This window comes from Pelodiscus sinensis, chromosome 2 (genome assembly GCF_052426305.1).
Source record: "Pelodiscus sinensis isolate ZL-2025 chromosome 2, ASM5242630v1, whole genome shotgun sequence".
In the NCBI taxonomy this organism is placed as follows: Eukaryota; Metazoa; Chordata; order Testudines; family Trionychidae; genus Pelodiscus; species Pelodiscus sinensis.
Window position 1 is genome coordinate 87,290,809 of NC_143053.1, and position 22,899 is coordinate 87,313,707.

Consider the following 22,899-nt stretch of genomic DNA (forward strand, 5'->3'; position numbering starts at 1 on the left):
CATGCAGTGCTCTAGTTAGCAAGAATATAATGCCAGGCATGTACACGTGCCAGGGATAGCGAATAAAGTGCCAATTCCAGAAGAAGGGACTTTTATTTGGAAGAAATTCTGTCAAAGATGGTTGTTTTTTATAGAGAGGCAAGGACATGCTGAGCAGTTACAGTTTTATGTGAGCTTGTGAGAGATGGCTGTAGAGATAGAGACCCATCCTCCACTGTGGAATGTTGAGATTGCCCTTCTCTCAGGGTATGTCTACACAGCAGCGTTATTTTGGAATAACACCAGTTATTCTGAAATAACGTAGTGTGCATCTACATAGCAAGTCCTTTATTTTGAAATAAATTCGAAATAACGAGCTTCTTATTCCGACTTCTGTAAACCTCATTGTCTGAGGAGTAAGGGAAGTCTGAAGAAGAGTGCCGTGTTTTGAAATATGTGCTGTGTAGATGTGCCCATATTCAAAATAAACTATTTCGACTTAAGCTACGTAATTAGCATAGCTCAAGTTGCGTAGCTTATTTTGAGTTTAGCCCTGCTATGTAGACGTGCCCTCAAAATCAGAGAGAGGAGGTGCTGCTCAGTGAGTAGATGATTCATGTCTGTTTCACTCAAGACACTCAGAAATCAAATAACCTTCTCTGGAAAGAGCACCACATATACCCCGTCAATGATGTCCTTTGCATCCAGCCTGACCCAGATGGGGAAAAAAGAACGTTTACAAAATAATCCCCTCGCTTTGAAATATATATTCTTTTGACTGTGGAAGCAAAGAGTTTGAGCACCTGAGCATAGGTTCTCCTTATGATGGTTTGCCCAGCTTAAGGGCATAGACTGCTCTTGCCTTCATGAGTCAGAAGTGAAAGCCATCGTAAACTGCTCTTGGATTTTCACCTGCCCATTTAATATGTAGTGGAATTTGCTGATTTGGCACATTGCAGATGGAGACACTTTAAATCCAGCACAAGCTATTTTTAATGCTCACTAAGCACTGCTGCTAATGACCACAGTCTCTCTGAGATGGTTCCACAACACACACGAATTGGTCTCTTGGAGGGTGGTAGATCGTGCCTCCAGCAGAACTTTCAGACCAGCCTGTAAAACAAAATTGCTTGTGGACAGACAGAGGCTGTGTCTAAGGCTAGCACAAGTTTACTGGGCAGGATCGTTCTTGGATTAAAAAATTGTGGTCAGGAGTCTATAGTGCCTAACTCTTTGGCTATGTCTAGACTGGCATGATTTTCCGGAAATGCTTTTAATGGAAAAGTTTTCCGTTAAAAGCATTTTCGGAAAAGCGTGTCTAGATTGGCAGGACTCTTTTCCGGAAAAGCACTTTTTGCGGAAAAGCTTCCGTGGCCAATCTAGACGCGCTTTTCCGCAAAAAACCCCGATCGTCATTTTCGCGATCGGGGCTTTTTTGCGGAAAACACTACTGTGCTGTCTACACTGGCCCTTTTCCAGAACAGTTTTCCAGAAAAAGACTTTTGCCCGAACGGGAGCAGCATAGTTTTTCTGGAAAAGCACTGATGATTTTACATTAGATCGTCAGTGCTTTTCCAGAAATTCAAGCGGCCAGTGTAGACAGCTGGCAAGTTTTTCCGGAAAAGCTGCTGATTTTCTGGAATAACTTGCCAGTGTAGACACAGCCTTTATGTATCTTTACACAACTGATAAACATCCTCTGTCAGGTTCAAATGCTCTTCAAGCTGCCCACCAGAGCCTTTCAAAATGGCTGCAGGAGCACAAGTGGATTAGTACAACTTGGAAAAAATGGCAGTGCTTGCCCGCTCATCTGGGTAACAATTAACATTACGGCTAATGTCAGGTGCAGAGTGCTAGGACAGGCAGAAAATGGAAAGGCTTTATTATCATTTGGGAATGGGAGTCAGACAGTACAGCAGCAGCTGCATGAGCGAACAGGTAGCAGTGTTCCCGACACTCTCCTCAGCTGCTGTTTGAGATGGATGGGCATCTTTGCAAACAGGAATCAGAGTGAGTGGCTCAAGGCTGCTATGTGCCAGACACTGGATAGGAAACTGTGTTCCATATGGAACCAGCCCTGACCAGAGCTTAAAATGTGTTTCTGGAAAAGTCAGCTAACTCTTTCTGATGCAGTATAGCAATTTGCTTCATTGTAGCTAATAAGCTGCTAATCAGCCACCAATATGAGTGTGATTGCACTCTACATAGTTACATCTAGTGTGAATTTTTATATGCCAGAGGCCATTAAAATGCTGCCAAGAGCTAATGGGAATGGCTTAGGGGTTATAATAGAAGCTATAAATCACAGGCTAAAGTACAGCCAAATTCCACAGTGGAAAGAGCAGATATTTTGATGTGCAAAAGCTCAACTGCCAAGTCTGGTCTAGATGTATTATGCAACAGCATCTGGTAGGGCAGCTAGAATGAAAGGCCTTTTTGCATTTCCATTTTTTAAAAAACTAACCAATTATTTTTTCAGAAGGTTAAATTCTGTCCTTCCAGATTGTAAGCTTGGCATATGGGTTGCCTGTCCAGAGGCAGATTTTGTTCCCATTTAAAAATCATTTAAATTGTTTTGAAATTATGGGTGACAAAAAAGAGATTTTTTCTTCTGACAGTTTCAGATTTTTTAATATTTGCTACATGTAAGTAAAGTCTTACATAAACTGATGAAATTTTACCACTTAAAAAAAGAGAGGGCCAACACTCCATTTCTGTCATATTGATAAATGGAGCTCAGCTGATGTGACAGAGAATTTGGCTCAAGCAATTTATAGCAGGAGTGGCCAACCCACTACAGTTGAAAAGCCAAAATAGTGGTGAAACAGCGCAAAGAGCTGAGGGAAAAAAGTTGTTGAGAAAAAAAAAAAGCCCCGGATGCTGCATTTGGTCAAGCAAAAAAACCCAAACCAAAACAGAAACAGGCTGCCCCTTTCAGAGTTGCAGGTGCGGGAGCCGCAATTTTTTCTTTGAAGAGCCGCAGTAGCCTGTGGATGAACCTGCCCACCCCATTACCAAGGGGCCTCAGAGGGCGATGTGCTGGCCGCTTCTGGGAGCAGCATGAGGCCAAGGCGGGCAGGGAACTTGCCTTAGCGTTGATGTGCTGCCACCCAGGAGCTGCCTGAGGTAAGCACTGCATGGCTGGAATCCGCACCCCTCATTCCCTCCTGCATCCTAACTCTGTGCCACCGCCCTGAGCCCCCTCCTACACCCAAACTCACACCCAGAGCCCTAATCCCTTCCATATCCCAAACCCTTGCCCCTTCCCAGTGAAAGTGTATGAAGGTGGGGAGAGAAATGACAGACGGAGAGGGGATGGAGTAATTGGGGGTGGGGCTTCAGAAAAGAGTAGGGCAGGAGTGGGACAAAGGGATTTGGATTTGGGTGATTAGATAGTTGGCAACCCTAGAGTCAACTCTTGCTTAGACTACAACTTTAGGATGTAGAAAGTGCATTTACAATGGGCGATGGACAGTGTTCCCTTTAAGCTGTGGGGCAGCAAAGCTTCACAAGTGATTAATCAGCCCCGCCCAGTCATTCAGCTCCCAGTGGGCCCTGTGGTCCAGCCCCCATCTGGCTGCAGAAAGGGCTGGTGGCTGTCCCCCTCCTGCTATGGCACAAGTAGGTGGAGAGGCCACGATCTGGTGGACAGAGGAGAGCTGGTGAGTGTAGCGAGCAGGGGACAGAGCACCCTAGTTTTGTATAAAATTAAAACTGGCCTGTCTCATCAGAGTTCCAGACCCATTTTACTGAGGGAGATTAGGATAAAATTCTGAACTCTGGGTTCTTTTCCCTTTGAACATGTAGAGAGGTTCACTTGATGCTATGGACTGTCTTCCTTCTCCTGTTTGCTGAGCTTTGTACATCTCAGGTTGTACCGATATGGATGTGTTTATCCTGCGTTGACTAGTGATGACTAAGTATTGTGAAAAAGAACAAGGTGGAAAGCAAAACATATCACTAGTCCCATTAGCTATATCTACTTGCTAAAGCATAACTTGGTTAAAATGAGAGTATATAAATTTGTGCATACACCCCAGGCATGCATAAAATATCCCTTTAATCTGAACTGACTTTATGTATTGGATCCCTTGTCATATGGAGTTATATATATTATTTGTGATTATTTTAAAGAAAAAAATTCCTCCCCTTCATCGCTCCTCTGTTTGTACAAGGATGATGACTTTTGGGTAATTAGACTACATTCCTTAGAGTGCAGCTTGATTCCTGCTATCAGATGCTCAGCTGCTGTAAATTGTCCTAGCTTCATCCAAGTCAATCGAGGTATGGCTGCTTACACCAGCTGAGGATCTGCCATCTGGCATGTGTGGTATGTTGAATATGTATATCAGCACAGTCTAACTAAAACAAAGGACCAGATTTTATGAGATACAAATTGGTAAAGCGCAGAGCTTGGGATTCAAAAATAACTAGATAAATTCATGGAGGTCAGGTCCAGCAATACTTACAAATCAGGATGGGTAGGAATGGTGTCCCTAGGCTCTGTTTGTCAGAGGCTGGAAATGCATGACAGAAGAGGGATCACTTCGTAATTACCTGTTCTGTTCACTCCTTCTGGGGCATCTGGCATTGGCCACTGTCAGAGGACAGGATACTGGACTGGATGGACCTTTGGTTTGACCCAGTGTGGCCGTTCTTGTATACTTACGTTCAGTGAACTGAAGATTAAGGTTGTTGGACGTTGGTGTTACCAGCCTGAACAAATCCGGTCTTTCCCTGGTGGCAAGACAAGGAACTTCAACAGATTTGAGGGAACAAGGCTTATGGACAGCTGAGAATACAGCAGAGCAAAATACTAAAGCAGATGGTAGCAAAAGTATTTTCTGCAGCTCTAGTATTTAGGCTATTTTAATGGAATGCACATATTGCTAGCCAATAAGCAGCAGATGCCATCACAAACTGTTGCTCCTCCCACCTGCTTCGTTGCAACTGTCCTCTCTCCTGTGGCCTCGGCAAGCTTTGTCTGAAAGGGATGGTACTTGGTCCTTCTGTGAAGGCAGGGGACTGGACTGGATGACCTTTCAAGGTCCCTTCCAGTTCTAGGAGATAGGCAATCTCCATTAATTTAAAGGCAATAGCTACTCTGTTTAGTAAACTTTGACTCTGTTTTGCAATAAACTATTTCTACTGTTTTCCTAAGCGTTGTATGGAAAGTTCACACATCCCAATCTGCTTCCAAGTTGCAACAGAGTGGGAGGGTGACCCGTTTGACAGGTACATGAGAATATATTAAAATTGTCCAAATAGTTTTAAAACTAACTATGGAATGATGATCAGCATTTTATTCCCTTCTCCCACAAATGCTGCTCTAAATATATTCTAAGGGCTAGTCGAAGCAGTCACATGGGTACAGACTGAGAGTGAGTGCCTTTAAGCTGGAGGCTACTTAATTGCAGGCTGGGTGGCTGGCACATATCTAAGTTTAGCTGCAATTGCTGTGAAGGATGTAAGAGAAATAGAAACCACTAAAGCTTAGTTATTGTAAATGTCTGAGGAGGGGGAAAAAAATCTAAAAGTTTAAAGTTGATAAAGATTTTGTATTTTCTAGAAAAATGAGGTGAGCTCCAAACTCAGCTTGTACATTCCCCAGTCCTGCCAAAGACCAAACCCCTCTTTTTTGGTGAGCTGTAATTGCACTTGCCACTGGCCTATAAAGGCAGCTGGAAATAAATACGTATGGCACTGGGGTGGCATCAGGTCCCTGAGATCATGTCTAATTTTAACCTCTGGAGAGGAAACAACTTAGCCACGAAAGGGAAATGTAATTCTTCCGAGCTTGTTTTGCTTTTCTAAATCACAGTTAAAATCTGGAATAATAATTTTATTATTCAGTGTTACCTCAGAGGACTTCTTAAAATGGGTTGCACTATCCTGGGTTTGATGACTATGCACGAACATCAGATGGAATTAATAAAGAAGGTGAATTTTGGGAATAGTAGCAGTGGTTGTTGAGGCTATTGATTGGAATTTGCTAGGCTGGTTTTCAATACTGTTGCTCTCTTTTGAACTTTGTGTATCGATTGCACATTGCAGATAAACAACCAGCTGCACTGAGTTATTGTACTTGGAAGCAGACCAAGTAAGGACAGCCTGGAATTAGAGATGAGAGTATAAATTATGGTTTTCCAATATGCAAAGTTGGAAACTTTATTAGTATAGTTTTATTTAAACAAGAGAGAGGGAATCTAAATACTTGGATTTTTTTTCCATCTTTGAAAAAGAAGATAAAGGTTGGCAAAAATGATTACAGAAAAAAACAGGCAAAGTTTTGCGTAATTATTTGTATGGTGCCATTAGTATTGCCCTGGCTCAGTTTGAAAACCTGTCAATTATAAAATACTAGTACGTGAGGCTGACGGTTGACCAGGCAAAGTCATTCTAGATGTGTAGATTACACTTATAAGAAGGTTCAAGAAATTAAATATATGTAATATCATTTTTTATTAATGTGCTTGCAAAAGGGACGTAAAAGAAATGTTTTAAATGTGTAGGATTTCAACTTCAAACATTATTAATTTTATTGAATAATTACTATTGATTGTAAATTTGAATCAGAAACTCATAAAGCTTCCATTACTCTTTCCATAACTAATTTGAATTATTTTGTGATTTGTAAGAGTAAAAATTTTCTTTTTACTAAAATGACAGTTGAGTAGGCGACTTGATTTTAATTTTGTTAGCAAATATTTTATTAACTCTAATTATAATAGGCATGACTTTTTTCTAATGAAAACAGAAATAATTATTTAAAACTTTCAGCATATTCCAGTGTAAAAAATAGTGCATTCAACTAATTTAAGTGGCAGTATTGTTTATGCAAAATCTGGTATCTGTTAGTTAATTGCGAAGCATGACTTTATTTTGCACAAACAAATCCACAAACAAAAAAACTCTTCAAAATATATAATAGATATAAAATGGTTTTAGAAATCTGGACACAAATGTTTATTGATCATAAGATTGATTCATTTCCAGTGCAATCAGCGGGAGTCTTCCCACAGACATTTAATTAGTTGGATTGGGCCTTCACTCTCATTGTTAATGTCCGTTTATTAAAAAGATAATTGATATCTTTCCAACCTCTAGAAGCGGCCCTGTACAGTTCTACTGGATCTTAATGAACCCCCACTATTGAACCACTCTGTGGAGTGGTCAAGAAGTATTGGAAAATGCATTTTTGGCAGGAAGAATTGCTGTGGTATAATGCAAGGAACTTCTTTCCTTCCCTGTTTTATCCACAGGTTCTGAATATGCTGTGTATGCAGTACTCCTAGTACAGGTTGAAACTCTCTAAACTGGGACTCTCTGGTCTAGCCCCTGGTGGAAGTCTGACGGCTTGGAGCCCTATGGCCAGCAGAGCAGCAGGCTGTTGGCAGCAAGCTGCCCTGCGGGGCTGGGAAGTCCGGTGAGGCTGGCAGGGCAGTGGTGCTGGTGGCAGGGTGGGGGACCTAGCTGAGGGGCCAGTGGTTGGGCCTGGGCTGGTGGGACCACTGGCAGGGAGGCCAAAAATTACCTTCCCTGGTCTAGCAAAATCCCTCATCTGGGACCGGTAAGGTCCCGAGGGTGCTGGACCAGGGAGGTCCAACCTGTATTTATTGCTACTGACTGGTAAGAATGAGACTAGTACCAGTAAAGAAAACAGGCAGTGCACTTGTCCTTCTGTTTTTTATAAATACATTGTTTCATAGATTCCATAACGCATCCTACCAGTGTATTTCTAGAGGATTATTTCATATATTGGGTGGTTAAAGTCACTCAGTTCTTAGCATCATATACCATGAACGCTGAGAAAGGCACTTATTCGTTTCATAATAAAAAGATTTTATGTTAGCTATTTATTTTGGAAACATATGTACTTGGGCAATAACAAACACCCAAAAAACTAATTGGCTGAAAGTTGGTTTTGCTCAGCAAAGTAACTATGGATTTTAACATGCAGGTTTTTTATTTTATTTTGAATAAGTAAATAGTTATATTTAAACTTTCATAACCAGTGACATATTATGAATGGTAATGTAATACCCCCTCCAAAAGAGTTGTGAAGTTGTAAAAGGATGGAATTTTAGAAAGGCAGAAGAGTTAAATGAATAACACCAGTTATGATAGTGACACAAAAATAATGAATGAACTGTTTTCTTTTTTAACACTTAACCTGCTCCACTTGCCTGGAGATTAAGTTTGTACTTTTTTGTTGAAAAAATAGACTCATAATTCATATTCATAATTCATAACTCATCCGATCAATGAATTTTTCTACTGAAGTTTAGGTATTTATACCTTGTGAATATATTATTGGTTTTTCATTGCAGGATACTGGGGTTGGGAAATCGAGTATAGTTTGTCGTTTCGTCCAGGATCATTTTGATCACAATATCAGCCCTACTATTGGGTAAGTACCCTGTATAATCTTTTTTTTAAGTGCTTCACTGCTACCAAAATCATCTTATTATTTCTACCACAAGGGTCTTCTCTCCCCCATATTCAAGACTGCGAAACTCACCCACATTTTCCCCTCACTTCTTTGATGCCCTGTTCTGCTCTTCATATTCCAAGTAAACAAGTAAACTTCTCTTTCTCTTTTTTTCATTTTCTCATCTCACTCTCTGTTCATGTCATTGTTTCCATTTATAATGACCTCTCAATTAATATTCACCATGCTTCTTTCTTACCAACAGCTAATCAGTCTCTTGGTTTGTGAAGCTGTCATAAACACTCAGCACGACTCTGTGTTTTGTATTGTACAGACTCATAACTCTAGACTGGAGGCTCTTTACCCTCTAAGCTCCGACTACAATTATGGCATAATATAAACAGTGCTAGCTTTAAGTCTGCTTGCTGGGTGATGATGACAGGCCACTAAATGTCCCTTTCAGTGTGCTAAGTGGCCAGGAAACCTGAGTAAGTCAGGACCAGATTATGCAGTTCTCATGGAAAGCAGGATGGGATTTAAGGCCAAATTCTCTTTTTATAACTAAACTAGAAGGCTTACCCAGCATTGTTCAGGTCCTTCAGGACAGGGGACTGGAGGTGTGGGGAGTGCAGGAGTCAGGGCAGGAGCTCGGGGATTTTGGGAGCTCAGGGCAGAGGGCTGGAGATGTGCTGAGTGCAGGAGTCAGGGCTAGGGGGTGAAGAAGGGCTCAGGGCAGAGTTCTGGGGATGTGAGGGCTGCTGGAGTCAGGGTTCGGGGGTGAGGATGGGCTTAGGGTGGGGATCTTGGGGTGTAGTGGAGTGCAGGACTCAGGGTTGGGGAGTGAGGAGAGGATTGGAGTGTGAGAGGATGCAGGAGCCAGCAAAGGCCATGCTGGTCAGGTGGCAGCCCCCTGGGACTGGCCGCAGCAGAAGCCATGCTGCCCAGGCAGATACTCCCCAGGACTGGCTGTGGCAAGAGCTGTGCTGGCTGGAGGGCAGGTGGGTAGTTTACCTCTACTCCTGCCACCTGCTGCCCCAATGGAATTATAGCTGTCTTGGTTCTTGTCTCTGACCCCTTGTTGCACCCTGTGGTCATTACACAGTATAACTATCCCTTCTAGCGGCCCCCTCCCTTTCCATTTATGAGAAACAGTTTTATTCCAGGGATGTCCCATTCTCTTGGCACAACCAAACCCTGTACCTTGCTTTAAGTTATGATAAGAGGAAGTTGCATACCAAATTTGGCGGTCCGAGCTCTTACTGTTTAGGGGGAGTTCTTGAACAAACAGATGGACAGACAGGCTTGCTCAGAAACAATCTCAAATATATAGTAGCTTTTGCACTTACATAAATGAACAGAACCTGAGCCATTGTTTCCTATTCTAGGAGCCATGGACCCAATAAATTCATATAAATTAGTTTCTCTTGTGGTAAGTAATCCTCTTCTTCATGGTGGTGTCTATCCCCTCACTAATAGCCTCTTAGTTCCCTCTACTGAACTGTGTAAGTTTCCTTTTTACCTCTCAAGAGTTTCTAGTTTTAAATGAAGTCTTGGACTATGCAGTATTGATGAAAGTCTCAAAATATAAGACTAAATTCTGCCTGGACATAAATGTGTTCAGTTTCCATTGAAGTCCATAGGATTTGTGCTTACTTAACTCCAGGACTGAATCTGAACTTTTGAATTAAGAAACCATGATCTATTCTAAATGAAGTTCGCCAACACATATACAACAAAGGAATGGAATTAAGAATTTAACTTGTGAAGGATTCCACAGAGTTCCAAGGCCTGGTCTACTCTAAAAGGGGACATTGAAGCAAGATACACAATTCCAACTACATTAATTAGGTAGCTGGAGTCGACGTACCTTGTTTCACATTTCCCCACCATCCCCACAGCGGGAGACCAATGGGAGCAAATGCTCCTGTTGGCTTCCCTTACTCCCTGCACAAGCAGGAATACCTGCAGCTGGTGGGTGTGCCCTCTGAGTTCAATTTAGTGAGGCTTAACTGGACTTGCTAAATCAAACTCTGAAAGAGGGATTGTAGTAGTGGCAATTTTCCATTTAGTATGGAAAAAATTTTCCACTTAGGTATAGGTACTGCTAGACAAGGTATAAGTATTAAAGTGCCTGTTTCCACATGCAGCAAAGCTTTTTTTATGCTTGAGGGAATTCTGCACCAAAAAATTAAAAATTTGGTGCACAGTATTTTAAAATTCTGCAAATGTTTATCAATAAATAATCATGGAGGCCCCAACATGGCAGTGGGGAGCACAGGCCACAGGCTGCTTGAAGGTGGGAGATCACCCTGCAACCACGCTCTCCTGAGAAATGGACTTGGCGGTGAGACTGCTCCCAACCTGACAGGCCACAAGGGCCATTCCAGGGCCCTGCCCCTCAGCATCAGGCACGCTAGGTGTGAGCAGGCAGCTCAGCCCAGCAGGATCCAAGTATAGAGGGGTCAGTGTGGGAGGATACAGGTGTGGCATGGGAGGGCTCTGTGTGGGGCAACCTGAGCGCAGACAACTCATTCGGTGGGGCAAGGTGTGTGTCTGTGTGGGGATCTTGATGCAGAGGGGTACACTGAGGGGTTCCAGATGCCAGAACAATGGGACTCTGCAGGGGGAATCAGGTGCAGATGGCTGGGGCTCAGCAGAAGGATCTGGTTGTGAGAGAAGGGCTTAGCTGAGGGGGGCTCAGTAGGAGGGTTCAGGTGCAGCTGGGTGGTGCTCAGTGGGGTGTGGGTCTAGGTGTGGGGAGTTAATGGAGTGATCCAGGTGCAAAGGAGGTGGGGCTGATTGGGTTAGGGGTTTAAATCTGGGGGAGGGGGAGTATGGTCTGGGTGAAGAGGGTAAGGCTCCAGGCATGGTGGTTCAGCTGCAGTGTATTTGGGAGGAAAAGTTCTGGGTGCAGGGAAGAGGGCTGAGGCTTGGCAGGGTGTCTGGATGCACAGGGATTTGGTGGATGTGAGATCAGCTCCCCATCGGGTGACCAGTGTTCCCTCTACTTTTTCCCACTCCTGAGTAGAATTAATAAGTAGGAATAAGAGATCCTCCGGAAAAGGGCTTTATTCCGGAGGATCGCGCCAGTCTAGACGCTTTTTTCCGGCTTTTCCCCAAGCCGGAATAAAAGCGGCGGACATGTTTATTTAAATCCGCGGGGGATATTTAAATCCCCCGCGGATTTCCCTATCCTGACTTACCTGCTTTGCATGACTATTCCGTTTTATGGGGCCAGTGTAGACGTAGCCATAGTGTTGAAATTAATGGGAACATGAATAATCTTTTGGTTCTAAACCATTATCAGTACTTTATCAGAGTAAAGACATCCCACCCATATGAAAAGAAAATATAATTTTTCATAACTATCGTGTTGAGGGGAAACAGACTTTATATATATAATTTTTAAAAGATACACTTTGGCATAGTGGGTTAAATATTCCTAATATGTATTGTTACTTCATGTTTTCTGAGTAGGACAACTATGACGTAGATAATGTTTTTTTGCCAGATGAACTAATGTTCTTCTTTGAGAGATGTCCCCAGAAGTGCTCCACTTTAGATTGGTGCACTGCCACTGAGTCTTCAACTGGAGTCTTCAGAGCAGTGTCCCTGTCCACAGTCGTGTGCTCCCAGTTTGCAGGTGTTGTGCATGTATGAACCCCCCAAGTTTCTTCTCTACCACTTCTGGCCAGAGATGGCACTTGGAAGTGTTTCTTACCTCATTCCATGTTTTAGATAAGTAATTCCCCTTTCAACCTGTTTTTATTCCCCAGTTAGTTGCTTAGCAGTTCACGGTTTATACTTATTTTTTCTTTAAAAACCCCCAACAAAACAGACATCCCCTCCCCCTAGTTTTTCTCACAGTTAATCCCTTCCTTTGGTTTAGCTAGATAGCTGGTGTCATGCCTGGCTCACTGGGTTTTAAGCGCTGCTTCACATTCAGAGACCTCATTCTGATGTCTGATGGACACACACAATGTGTCCGATGCCTCAGCAAGGCACATGTTTCTCAAAAGTGCCCTCATTGTGCGATGTTAAAATCCAGAGCTCGGCAAGACAGAGATTTGCGGCTCAAACTCATTCTCCTTGAGAAATCATTAAGACAACCACAGCAATACATGCAACATAGAGACCTCTTGGTTTCCTCTACTTTTAACTTACCCTTTCTCAATACGGACAGTTCTCCTGGTACACTGGCACCACAATCAACTATGTTACCTGTGCAGTAACTGACGTTCTTCGAGATGCGTGTCCTCTTAGGCAGGGCTCGACAAATCCGTGTATCTACTTGCCCATGGCGAGTAGATTTCAGCTGGTCTCCCCTTTTTGTGGCGGCGCGCGCATGCGCACTGCGGGTCTGGCGCATGCGCGGTGCGGGGCTGGCAAGTGGATTTCGCCGTGTTTTGTTGAGCCCTGCTCATAGGTGCTCCGTGACCCTCCCTTTCTTTCCTCTGCTTCAGAATTCTGGCCTCCTTAAGGGGTCTCGTTCTGGGTCAGAGAAGGAACTGGGGGGGAAGGGGTTACACATGCACGATGCCTGGAAACTAGGAGCGCGCATATGCGGATGCGCACATGCGCGGCCCCAGGGACACTATTCTGAAGACTCCGATTGAAGGCTTGGCGGTGGCACACCAACCTAATGTGGAGCACCCACAGGGACACTCATCTCGAAGAACATCAGTTACTGCACAGGTGAGTAACCTCCTCTTTTAAGTTCATATTTCTAATATCCTGTAGTTGCTGGTGTTCTGAACTTCCTGTTTTCAAAGCTGTGAAGTGTTGCATAATATGGAGAGCAAAAGAATGATAGCTGGACATATACTCCCTCAAAATAACCAAAGAAAATACTGCTCTTCCTGTGTTACTTAATCTTTTTGTATCCTGTGCAACACAGTTTGAATTGAGCAATTTACAGATGACTATCCAGGGAACCTTCGTGTAGCTTTCCCAGAAAATGTTTTGAAAACACACGCCATGTGGTGTAATCCAGTGTATTTCTAATGCAAAACACATTCTCTCTTGTGCTTCTTTATACGTCAGGGATGAAAGTTATTTTTGCAGGAATGGTTCAGTCGTGTCTAGAAAGAAACACAGTTCTACCAAAGCCTGGGCAATCTCCTTCAGACTTCCTTAACTTCAAGCTCTGTTGTACAGAGCAAACCTATAAATGTCTAGCATTCTTTCGGAAAGGGATACAGTTTTGAAAATCCACTACAGTTTTGAAAAAATCACATTTCCCTCTGAAAAAATTTGTACCTTTTATTTTTACAAGTAAAAACTAAGATGACTATGTCCAAGATTGGGGTTGGGTGGGAACTTTTTAATTTGTCTACTTTCTACTTTTGGCAACACCTATTCTGCTGTCTTGTTTCTAGTCACTTACATTTCCCGTCTCCTACACCAGCATGATGAAATCACTCATTCATTGCTTGGTGGGGTGATAACATGTACATTCATCCTATTCCTTGCATGAGGATGTTCATCAGGATCAGCAACAAGAACAAAAAACCTGAAGTGCCAGCTGCCCAGTGGTCAAGCATGTGCACAGCGAAGAAAGGAGGTATGGGCCCTGGATGTGTTTGGTACTGGTACTCTTGAGCCTAACCAGAAGGATCCCACCAAACTTCATTAGAGGAACAGAGCAATCCTAATTTGAATAAATATAAATAAATTTAAGGGATGCTGTTGAATGGCTGCTCTCCCAGAAAATGACTTTCTCCCCTTAAATGGCATAACTAAACAAACCCGCTCAAAATCTAGCATTGATCTGTTTAGAATATTGGTCCTGTGAATTTTATTTGTTAACCTTGTAACAAACAATTGGTGTTTTTCACTTTCAGTGCATCTTTCATGACTAAAACTGTGCCTTGTGGGAATGAGCTTCATAAATTTCTGATCTGGGATACAGCAGGTCAGGAGCGGGTGAGTGTCACTCTGTGATATGTTCTGTTACAATAATATTTAATACTTACATGCCACTTTTCATCCTCACAAACACGTTTAATGAATTCTCACACCACCTTGTGAAGCAGGTTTCAGTTACTAAATATTACAATTCCCATTTTACAGATGGGAAAACAGAAGCAGACAGGTTAAGTGACTTGCCTAAAAGCAGAGAACACATCATCAAGTACAAACTCCCAGCCCTCTTCTACAGGCCCTGTGGAAGGCTGTTTCTTCTTGTATATTGATTGTAGAGGCTGATTCTGATCTCTTACTCTAGAGCAGCGGTTCCCAACCTTTTCCAGATGGAGACCCATTTTGACATTCAGGAAGACTTGGTGACCCAAGGCAACTCAAAAACAGGGGGAGAGGGGAGGGCAGAGCCACCTGGGGAGACACTTTGCGACCCTTTTGAAATGTAATGGCGACCCATATTTGGGTCCCGACCCACAGGTTGGGAAACCCTGTTCTAGAGGATCACATACTTCCTGCAGCTTCCCTTGGCTGGAATTGATGAATTGGAGCCAATGGGAGCTGCGAGGCTCTGTGGCTACAGATCCTTTGAGAAATACTGGTCTAGTGTTTTATGAACCCCCAAATATTCCTCAGGCAAATGGCTATGGGCCACATCTAACACAGCCTTTCTGTGCTCATGGGGTAGAAGCTGATCCAATTCTTGCTCCCTTAGCTGGACCATTCTATAATAGACCTTGTTTATAACAAAGTCTGGTCCTGGACATTTGGTTTTCCCCACTTCTGGAGCCCCATTTAACTCGAAAATTTCTTTTCTAATATTTCACTCCTCTGGTTGGTTCCCAGATAGTGAGGAGGAGGAAGCGATCTGACTCAAATACAGAGGGACAAAAACTGGACTAGGGCTGGGGGCTTATGGAATAGATTGGTACAAAGAGCATGAGGGAAGGTATGTGTGGAAAGACTGGGATTAGGAGATTTGGGAGGGAACAGGAGATGGTGGAAACTTGGAGACAATGGACAGGGGAAAGGCAAACTGATATTGGATGAGGAAACTGGGTGTGGAGGGAGATGGAAGAAGATAGGGATTCACTGGGCAAGGAAACTGGGACTGAGAGACAGGGTGAGGGGAAGATGAGGTGTTGTTGGGAGACTGGGATGGGGCAGAAGGAGTCAGGTTAGAGAGAAAGAGAGGCAGAAAGGTATGGCTAATGCAGAACACTCCCCTACAGAGAAAAACACAGGATTCCTGAGTCTCCCTATTCTTGTGCTATTAACAACTATCTGTGAAACCCACTGGCAATATGCATAGCTCATACCCTTGGTCCACATAGAGGATAACAGCATATTACTGCTACCTGCTACTCCTTTAGCTCTGGTGGCAGAGATCTGTGTAGTGGATTTAAAGGTTCTAACTCTCCTGATAAATCAGGTGGGTTTGAATAGGGTTCCACACGATGAAATTTTTTCTTCCACTTAGGTTTTTGTATATACTTGATTAGTTAAAAAAACACATTAAAAGACTATTAAGGTTGCTAAGTCAAACACTGAGAATTTAGGAAGTGCCAGAATTAAGCTTGTCTGTGCAATCAGCAAGATTTAGTGTTGATATCCAACTATTTTTTGCGTGTGGTGGGCTTTGTGTGTGTGTGTGTGTGTGTGTGTGTACCCACACTCACATATATATGGTATTTTAGTGACCTTAGATATCAAAGATTTGGTTTTGCTCTCCCAGATTTGTATTTTCTTGTTTACCCACAAGAATTCTCTTTTCTTCTTGTTTATTGCCAAACAAAACTTAATTCTCAGGCATATAACTTATGTACCTCTTGACCACTAATCCTTTCTCCCAGTAAAATACTACACTTCCATGTCCCTTCTACCTGAGAATCTCAAAGCATTCTGTGAACATTATCATGCTATGTCTTACAAACAGTCTTGTGAGACAGATAACTATTAACTAATCTTATTTTACGAAGGCAAAGAGATTGAGTGATTTGACCATGAAATCTGCAGGAAGTCTGTGACAGAACTTTGAGACTCAAATGTGTGCAATAGCCACAATACAACTGTTCCTCACTAAGTTGTTTTCTCTTTTTAGTATGGCATTACCACAAGTATGCATTGATAGCCATCATCTTTGTTTCTTTTTTGGGGATATCATGATAAACAATTACCAAACTTTGGTTAGACTGCTGAAAATTGACTGCTGCTTAGTAGTAGGGATATAAATATGCAGTAAAAAAGTTAACTGGTTAAATGATTTAATGGTAATCCTTTAACTGGTTAACCGTGTGAGTGGGGTATCATGACTGACACTCCTACCCAGCCCTCCACAGGCAGGGAGGCTGCTCTGGCTGGCAGGGGGACTCCGTGCTGTGGGCGGGGGGCTGCTCCAGCTGGCCAGGGGCTGCTGTGCTGAGTGGGGGCAGGGACTGCTCTGGCCCACCTAGGGTTCCTGGCATGCCATGCAGTGGTAGGCGGGCTGCTCCCCCTGCCCTGGCCCTCTGGTTAACCAGTAAGCATACTGGTAAGGCTAATGCTTACTGGGTAACTGGGTAACCTTTTACATCCCTACTCAATAGTTAAAGAAGCACATGTTTAGAAATTCATCCGCTACTGTGTTTCCTCTCTTATCACAATTATTCTCAAGAAAGCTGTCTCATATAACACCCAAAAACACACCCTGTAGTCTCTTTGGAAAATTCAGATCTTTTTGTTCTGTTTGTATAGCTTCTGCCACACTGGGCTTCTGGTGTATGATTGGTGCTCCTAGGTGAGTGCTATAGTGGTGATGGGAGTCTACTATATATTTGAGAGTTTGTCTGTCTGTCTGTCTGTCTGTTCAATACTCCTCCTAAACTATAAGGGTACGTCTAGACTACAGGGTTTTGTCGACGGAAGTTTTGTCGACAGATACTGTCGACAAAACTTCTGTCGACATAGAGCGTCTAGACACATTCAGTTCTGTCGACAAAGCAAGCTGCTTTGTCGACAAAACCCTGTAGTCTAGACGCAACCCTACAGGCAATAACACCTTCTGTCGACAGAACTCTGTCGACAGAAGGTGTTATGCCTCGTAAAATGAGGTTTACCAGCGTCGACGTTATGTCGACAGAACTCAGCGGTAGTGTAGACACAGGTATAGTTTTGTCAACAACAGTCCACTTTTGTCGACAAAACTCAGTAGTCTAGACACACCCTAAGAGTTAGGGCCACCAAATTCACAGCTGCCTCTTATCATAACTTAAAGTATGGTCAGGGTTTGATTGTGCCAGGAAAATGGTATGTGCCTGGAATGCGATTGCTTCTCAGAAAACCCTACAGAAAAGAGAATCACCAGGCAGGTGAAAAAAGGGTGGCCTTTGCTCCCCCACCAGGACTGCTGTAAACCTGAGCCTCTTGCCCCCTAGGTGCCCTTCGGGGGGGAGGGGCTGAAGTTCTTCCCCCTCTCCCCAGATTCATATGGGGACATTGCTGGCTGTTCCCTTTCATCACAAAGTTTGCTACATTCCTCACTCTTGCTGGGGAGTTCAGGGGGCCGATGAACCTGCACCTGCCCCAAGCAAGGGACATGCATCCCTCTTCTGGCTGAACCCACTGGAGCTGCAGCAGCCACGGACAGGAGCTTCTCACCTGGCCCAATTTGCTGTGGTGAGAGAGAGCTGGGTTAGTCGTCTCTCCTGGGGACAGCTCTCATACTGAACCCCTCATTCCCAACCCCACACTAGAGCAATGATCCAATGAAGCATGTACGTTTTCATTTTATTTTTCAAAAGACAAAAATTAGTTGAGTTAAGGACTAGGGATATGATAATATAATCGATTAAACAATTAACCGATAAGTGGGTGCTTATTGGTTAACGCTATCGGCTACATGTAACCGTGCTCCCTCCACCCCCATCAACCCTCGCTGCAGCTCTTCATTAATACTATTAATACTATTATTGCAGAGCCGCAGCGGGGGTTGATGCCGGGATCCGGCAGGATTCAGGACTGAGCAACCTGCCTGTGCACCACCTCCTGAATTGCTTCTACTGCAGAGCCGCGGTGGGGGACAAATTTTGTTGACTGCACAATTAACAAATTACATGCTTCTTAACATCCCTATTAAGGACCTGAGCAACGCTGGAAAAAAATCGAGTAATTAATAATAATAATAATAATAATAATAATAATAGTGCTAATTCAGAGAGGTGTAGGAGGAGCAGCTCAGCACCTCACACTGTTCCATGCAGTCTTCTCCCTTGGAATGCCCATGCTTGTAGCCAAATATTAGAATTCTCACTGGCTTGTTCATATTGTGTGCCTTTTAGATTTTGATTACCACATCCTCATCACCTTTCTCCTCCCTTTCTTATTCTCTTCTGAGCCACAGTAATCTGCCAAGGTCTCCAATGTTCTTTTCAATCCATTCTTTCAGTTTATCGTTACTCTTCCCATTCCACTTGTCGGCATCTTCCAAACCATGCATGTACCTCGCTGTCATTTTTCCTTTCTTCTCTATTTTCATTACATCTGCATGATCAGTGATGGGACAGAAGTTTAGAGCACTTTTCCTTTTACACTGTATATAACTGTGTTCAGACTCACTTCCTAACATCCGCAACAAACAAAATTACTTACATCTTTTTCTCAGCAGTGTTTTGGTTTGGCTTAATTCTTCTAAAAGTAAATCAAAATGTGGCAACTATCTATCTATCTATCTATCTATCTATCTATCTATGCGTGTGCATGCATGCTGCAATTCCACAGCTTCCCAAATGACTGCCTTGTCTGCACCCTGGTACAGAAAGCTCCTCTGCTGCTTTTCAGCTCCCCACTTCTTCTTCAAAAAAAGACAAAGCAACGGTCCTTTGGGGGTCAGCACTTGGGTCACTCTTATCAGAGATCTGCTCATCCTGCCTGTCACTCCACTCCACCCCACCCAGCCCCCAAAGTCTCCATGCCTTGTCCCATGCAGACATATTAATAGGGAAAGGTGCACAAGAAAATGGACTGTCCCCACATCCGCCTTCAGATTCATGGCAAGAGAGGAATAGAAGCAGACACACACACCTCTCCTCCTCCTAGCAGAGCAAATAATAGGAAGAGGGGAGGAGGACACCCCCAATCCTTCTAACAGACAGAAGGATTGAGTTCCTTCCGCCCACCCCTCCAGTCTGTGCAATAAGAAATGTGTATGTCTGCAGAACAAAGCCCTGCTGGAGCATTCAGGTAAAGTGACAATTAAGTCCTACAGGCAATAGTTCTGTCACGAACTAATAATAACAACCTTACTTGCTGTTCCTCATCCATCCATCTCAATGCTCTTACAATGAGGCATAAGTAACATCTGCATTAAGAGATGGAGAAACTGGTACAGAGAGCTCCAAATGAAAAAAATTTCAAAACATGGGCAGACTCAAATACTCATATAGGCACTCCATCGAGGCTCACATCTGTGGGGCTAATCAGAGCTAATATTTGGCTATGCCCAATTTGTCTGAGCACTAGCCCTGGCTGCATTAGGCCACAGAAAAGCCTGAAAGAAAAGAATGACTAGAACATAAATTCATTTGCTTCCTTAGAGTTTACAGAAAATGTAGAATGTCTTAAAGAGGCAAATAGCAGGCCCATTCTTCCAAAACATCTTCAGGGGCAGTTCCCTGTTCATGTCCTTCTGTACCCCTAACTTCTTTCTCACTGACCCATCTCTGCCTTTGCTCCTCCAGTGACATAGATGTTTGGGCTTCCTGTTGTAGGATGACCTGATGCCCCAATTTTATAGAAACAGTCCCATAATTTGGGGGTTTGTTTTTTACATGTGACTATTGTCTCTGTCCCAATTTTTCACACTTGCTATCTGGTCACTCTGTTCTCTTATCTCCTCATCCTCTTCCATCTTCCTCCTATCATAATCTAATAAGCATTTAGACTGCTCATCACTATATGTCCAGACCTCATTAGCAGATGCAAAATGGTATCACATATGACAAAATTGCATCTGCTAGTAATTTCCAATAAGTTCTGAGCAGCCGGGATGCTTGTATGGAAGCTTTAGGAAATGGTGCTGAGCATTGGAACCTCAGGCCACTTGAATGTGGTGAAAACCAGCTTGAACATCTTGGGTACCCAGCACTAGATGGACATCTCATTTGTACCTGCCCAAACTTTTGGAAACATTGTTCATTGTGTGTATGAAAAGCTGGCCTGTTAGTAGAAGCAGTTCAGCATAGTCACCCTACAGGCACACCAGCCAGCGCATGGTCGCAGAAAACAGATTACTGAAAAAGTCAAGACATAACCAAAACTATTTCCCGAACCACACTCACAGCTACTACTATATATGAGTCAGAATTGCCTTTTATCGGGAAATTCTACAATTTCAAAACTTGTTTTTGTTCTAAATCAGAACAAAACGCCAAATTTCAAAATTTCCCACAAAAATGTTCATTTTGGGTCAATTGAAATATTACCTTTCTAAGTTGAAATGTTTCATTACAATTGTAATCTTTTAAAAAATTATATTATTTTACAGCATAAATTATCATATACTATATTTTTCAAAAGAAAAAAGGCATTTCAACATGAAAAATTAAAGTACATCATTCCAGTAAGGTCTAACCTAATCAAAATGCTTCATCTAATTTTTTTTCCAAAACAAAAATGTCATCTAAATAAACACATTCCTGTGGCAAGTTTTGAAGTGGACAAAAGGGCATTTTTGATGGAAAATTTTAACAAACTACTTGCAGCCTTTGCCCAGACATCTCTCCCTTCCTATTCCTGAATCAGTTACTTTTAGAGCCCCACCCTGAAGTGCGTATGGGGGCCTGAGTTACTATTAACTCCTCATTTGATTGGAGTGCCAAGTGACTGCTTCACAGTGCACGTCTGCACCATTCTAGCATAACCTATGAAAAGCTGCTTTAGTTTCCCCTTTTTCCAGAACTACTGACCAATCAAAGCAGCTGCCTAAGAGGAAAAAAGGTTTATCTCTGCAGTTTCTTCTTCCTCCTTCAGCTGGGGATGGGGTGGAGAGAAGGCTGTACTAAGAACAAAGCAACTTAGAAAAAAAAGATGGAAAAGCAAAAGATGAATTTCCATGCCTAGCATATATAGGGCTTGGACTGAGTACTGACACAGTTCTGCCCCTAAATAATTTATCAGTTTAAAAAAAATAAAAATAAAAAGAGCATAAGAAACAATAGATGGAAAATGCTTGGGGAAAATGCTTAAATTGGCATTTTTAATACACAATATTAAATAAAAGCCCACAGTAAATTTTTGCATTTTAGAAAATGTGGTTCAGAAGCAGGTTTCCTGCCTTGACATGGGTGAGAGTGACTGTTCAGTTTTTTGTTCAATGGCGGCTCTGAGCCCCCAGGGAGACTCCTGGTAGAGCTGCAAGACGTACCACTTATTGTGGGGAGTATAGGTTGTTCTTTTGTCAGAGAAAACGAGAGCTACTGAGCCTTACTAGTGAGGACTTGAAACCTCAGCAGCACATTTAAAAACACCCCTCTGCTTCTCCTGTTTGTGTCAATCTCTGATGTCCTAGTTTCTTTGTGATCACTTGTCAAATCAGCCCACTTACTCCACTTTCCAAAGTGTCCCTTTTCCTCCATCTTGCCTCTACCTTTTCCTTAGTGCTATTCATCAAACTTACACTGCTGTCCTGAACTGCATAGCTAAAATCCATGACAGTTATATTGTTGTGAGCAAAGGTTGTCCCTCTACAAGCAGTCTCCACACAAATTAGCTAAGGATGTTTTTATTAGTGTGTATATTCAATGATGCCATAAGTAGCTTCTAATTACAACGCTTTTGTCAGTATGCCTGGGGCTGCTGCCAATTTTCCATTTTGCCAGCCCTGATGAATATTGTGGCAAATATTAAGGCAGCCAGAAGGCTATGTTTCCAAGGCAGAGAAACATTTTGCTATTCTTTCTTCGTAAAAGGGCACCTAGGTGTTTAAGCCCAGCTGGAACTCATGCTCAGAGGGTTTTCATCATTCCATATGCAGTAACTTCATAAGTGGCTAAAAAGACCAATTCAAATGGATATAGCTTTTATTCATCCCTCACTTGGAGGAACTTCTTCTCCAGTCTCTCCCCCATCCATAAGTCACCATTTATACTGAGTGCATAGATTCCAAGGCCAGAAAAGACCATTGTTTTAGTCTGACCTCCTATATAAGCTGAGAGAGAGAACTTCTCCCAAATAATTCCTAGATCATCTCTTTTAAAATTTGCCAGTGATGGAGAATACACCAGTATCTCTGGTAAATTATTCCAGGGGTTAATTAAGCTCACTGTTAAAAATGTACATTTTATTTCCAGTTTGAATTTATCTACCTTCAACTTCTTCGTGCAATGAGGAGTAACAGTTAATTCGAGGAAAGGGTTTTGGATCGGACTACCGCGTCTACACACGGCGAGTTAATTCGGGCTACCGGCTTTTTAAAATGGCGACCGGCTGCGAATATGCTAATCAAGCGTGGGATATTTAAATCCCATGCTTCATTAGCAACTTCGGTATGCTTCATTTGCCTCCCTAGTTCGAATTAGGGGGCAAGTGTAGACATA

The 22,899-nt window shown here is 42.8% G+C and overlaps 1 protein-coding gene across 2 annotated transcripts in view; it reads left to right on the forward strand.

Annotated features, from left to right (window-relative positions):
- RAB31 (RAB31, member RAS oncogene family) overlaps positions 1 to 22,899 on the forward strand; it is a 78,189-nt gene that overhangs the window by 26,275 nt on the left and 29,015 nt on the right. For both annotated transcript variants that reach the window (XM_025181869.3, XM_006117467.5), the window contains exons 2-3: positions 8,310 to 8,389; positions 14,254 to 14,335. In XM_025181869.3, the coding sequence (XP_025037654.1) occupies positions 8,310 to 8,389; positions 14,254 to 14,335 (162 nt within the window). The remainder of the gene's footprint in view (positions 1 to 8,309; positions 8,390 to 14,253; positions 14,336 to 22,899) is intronic.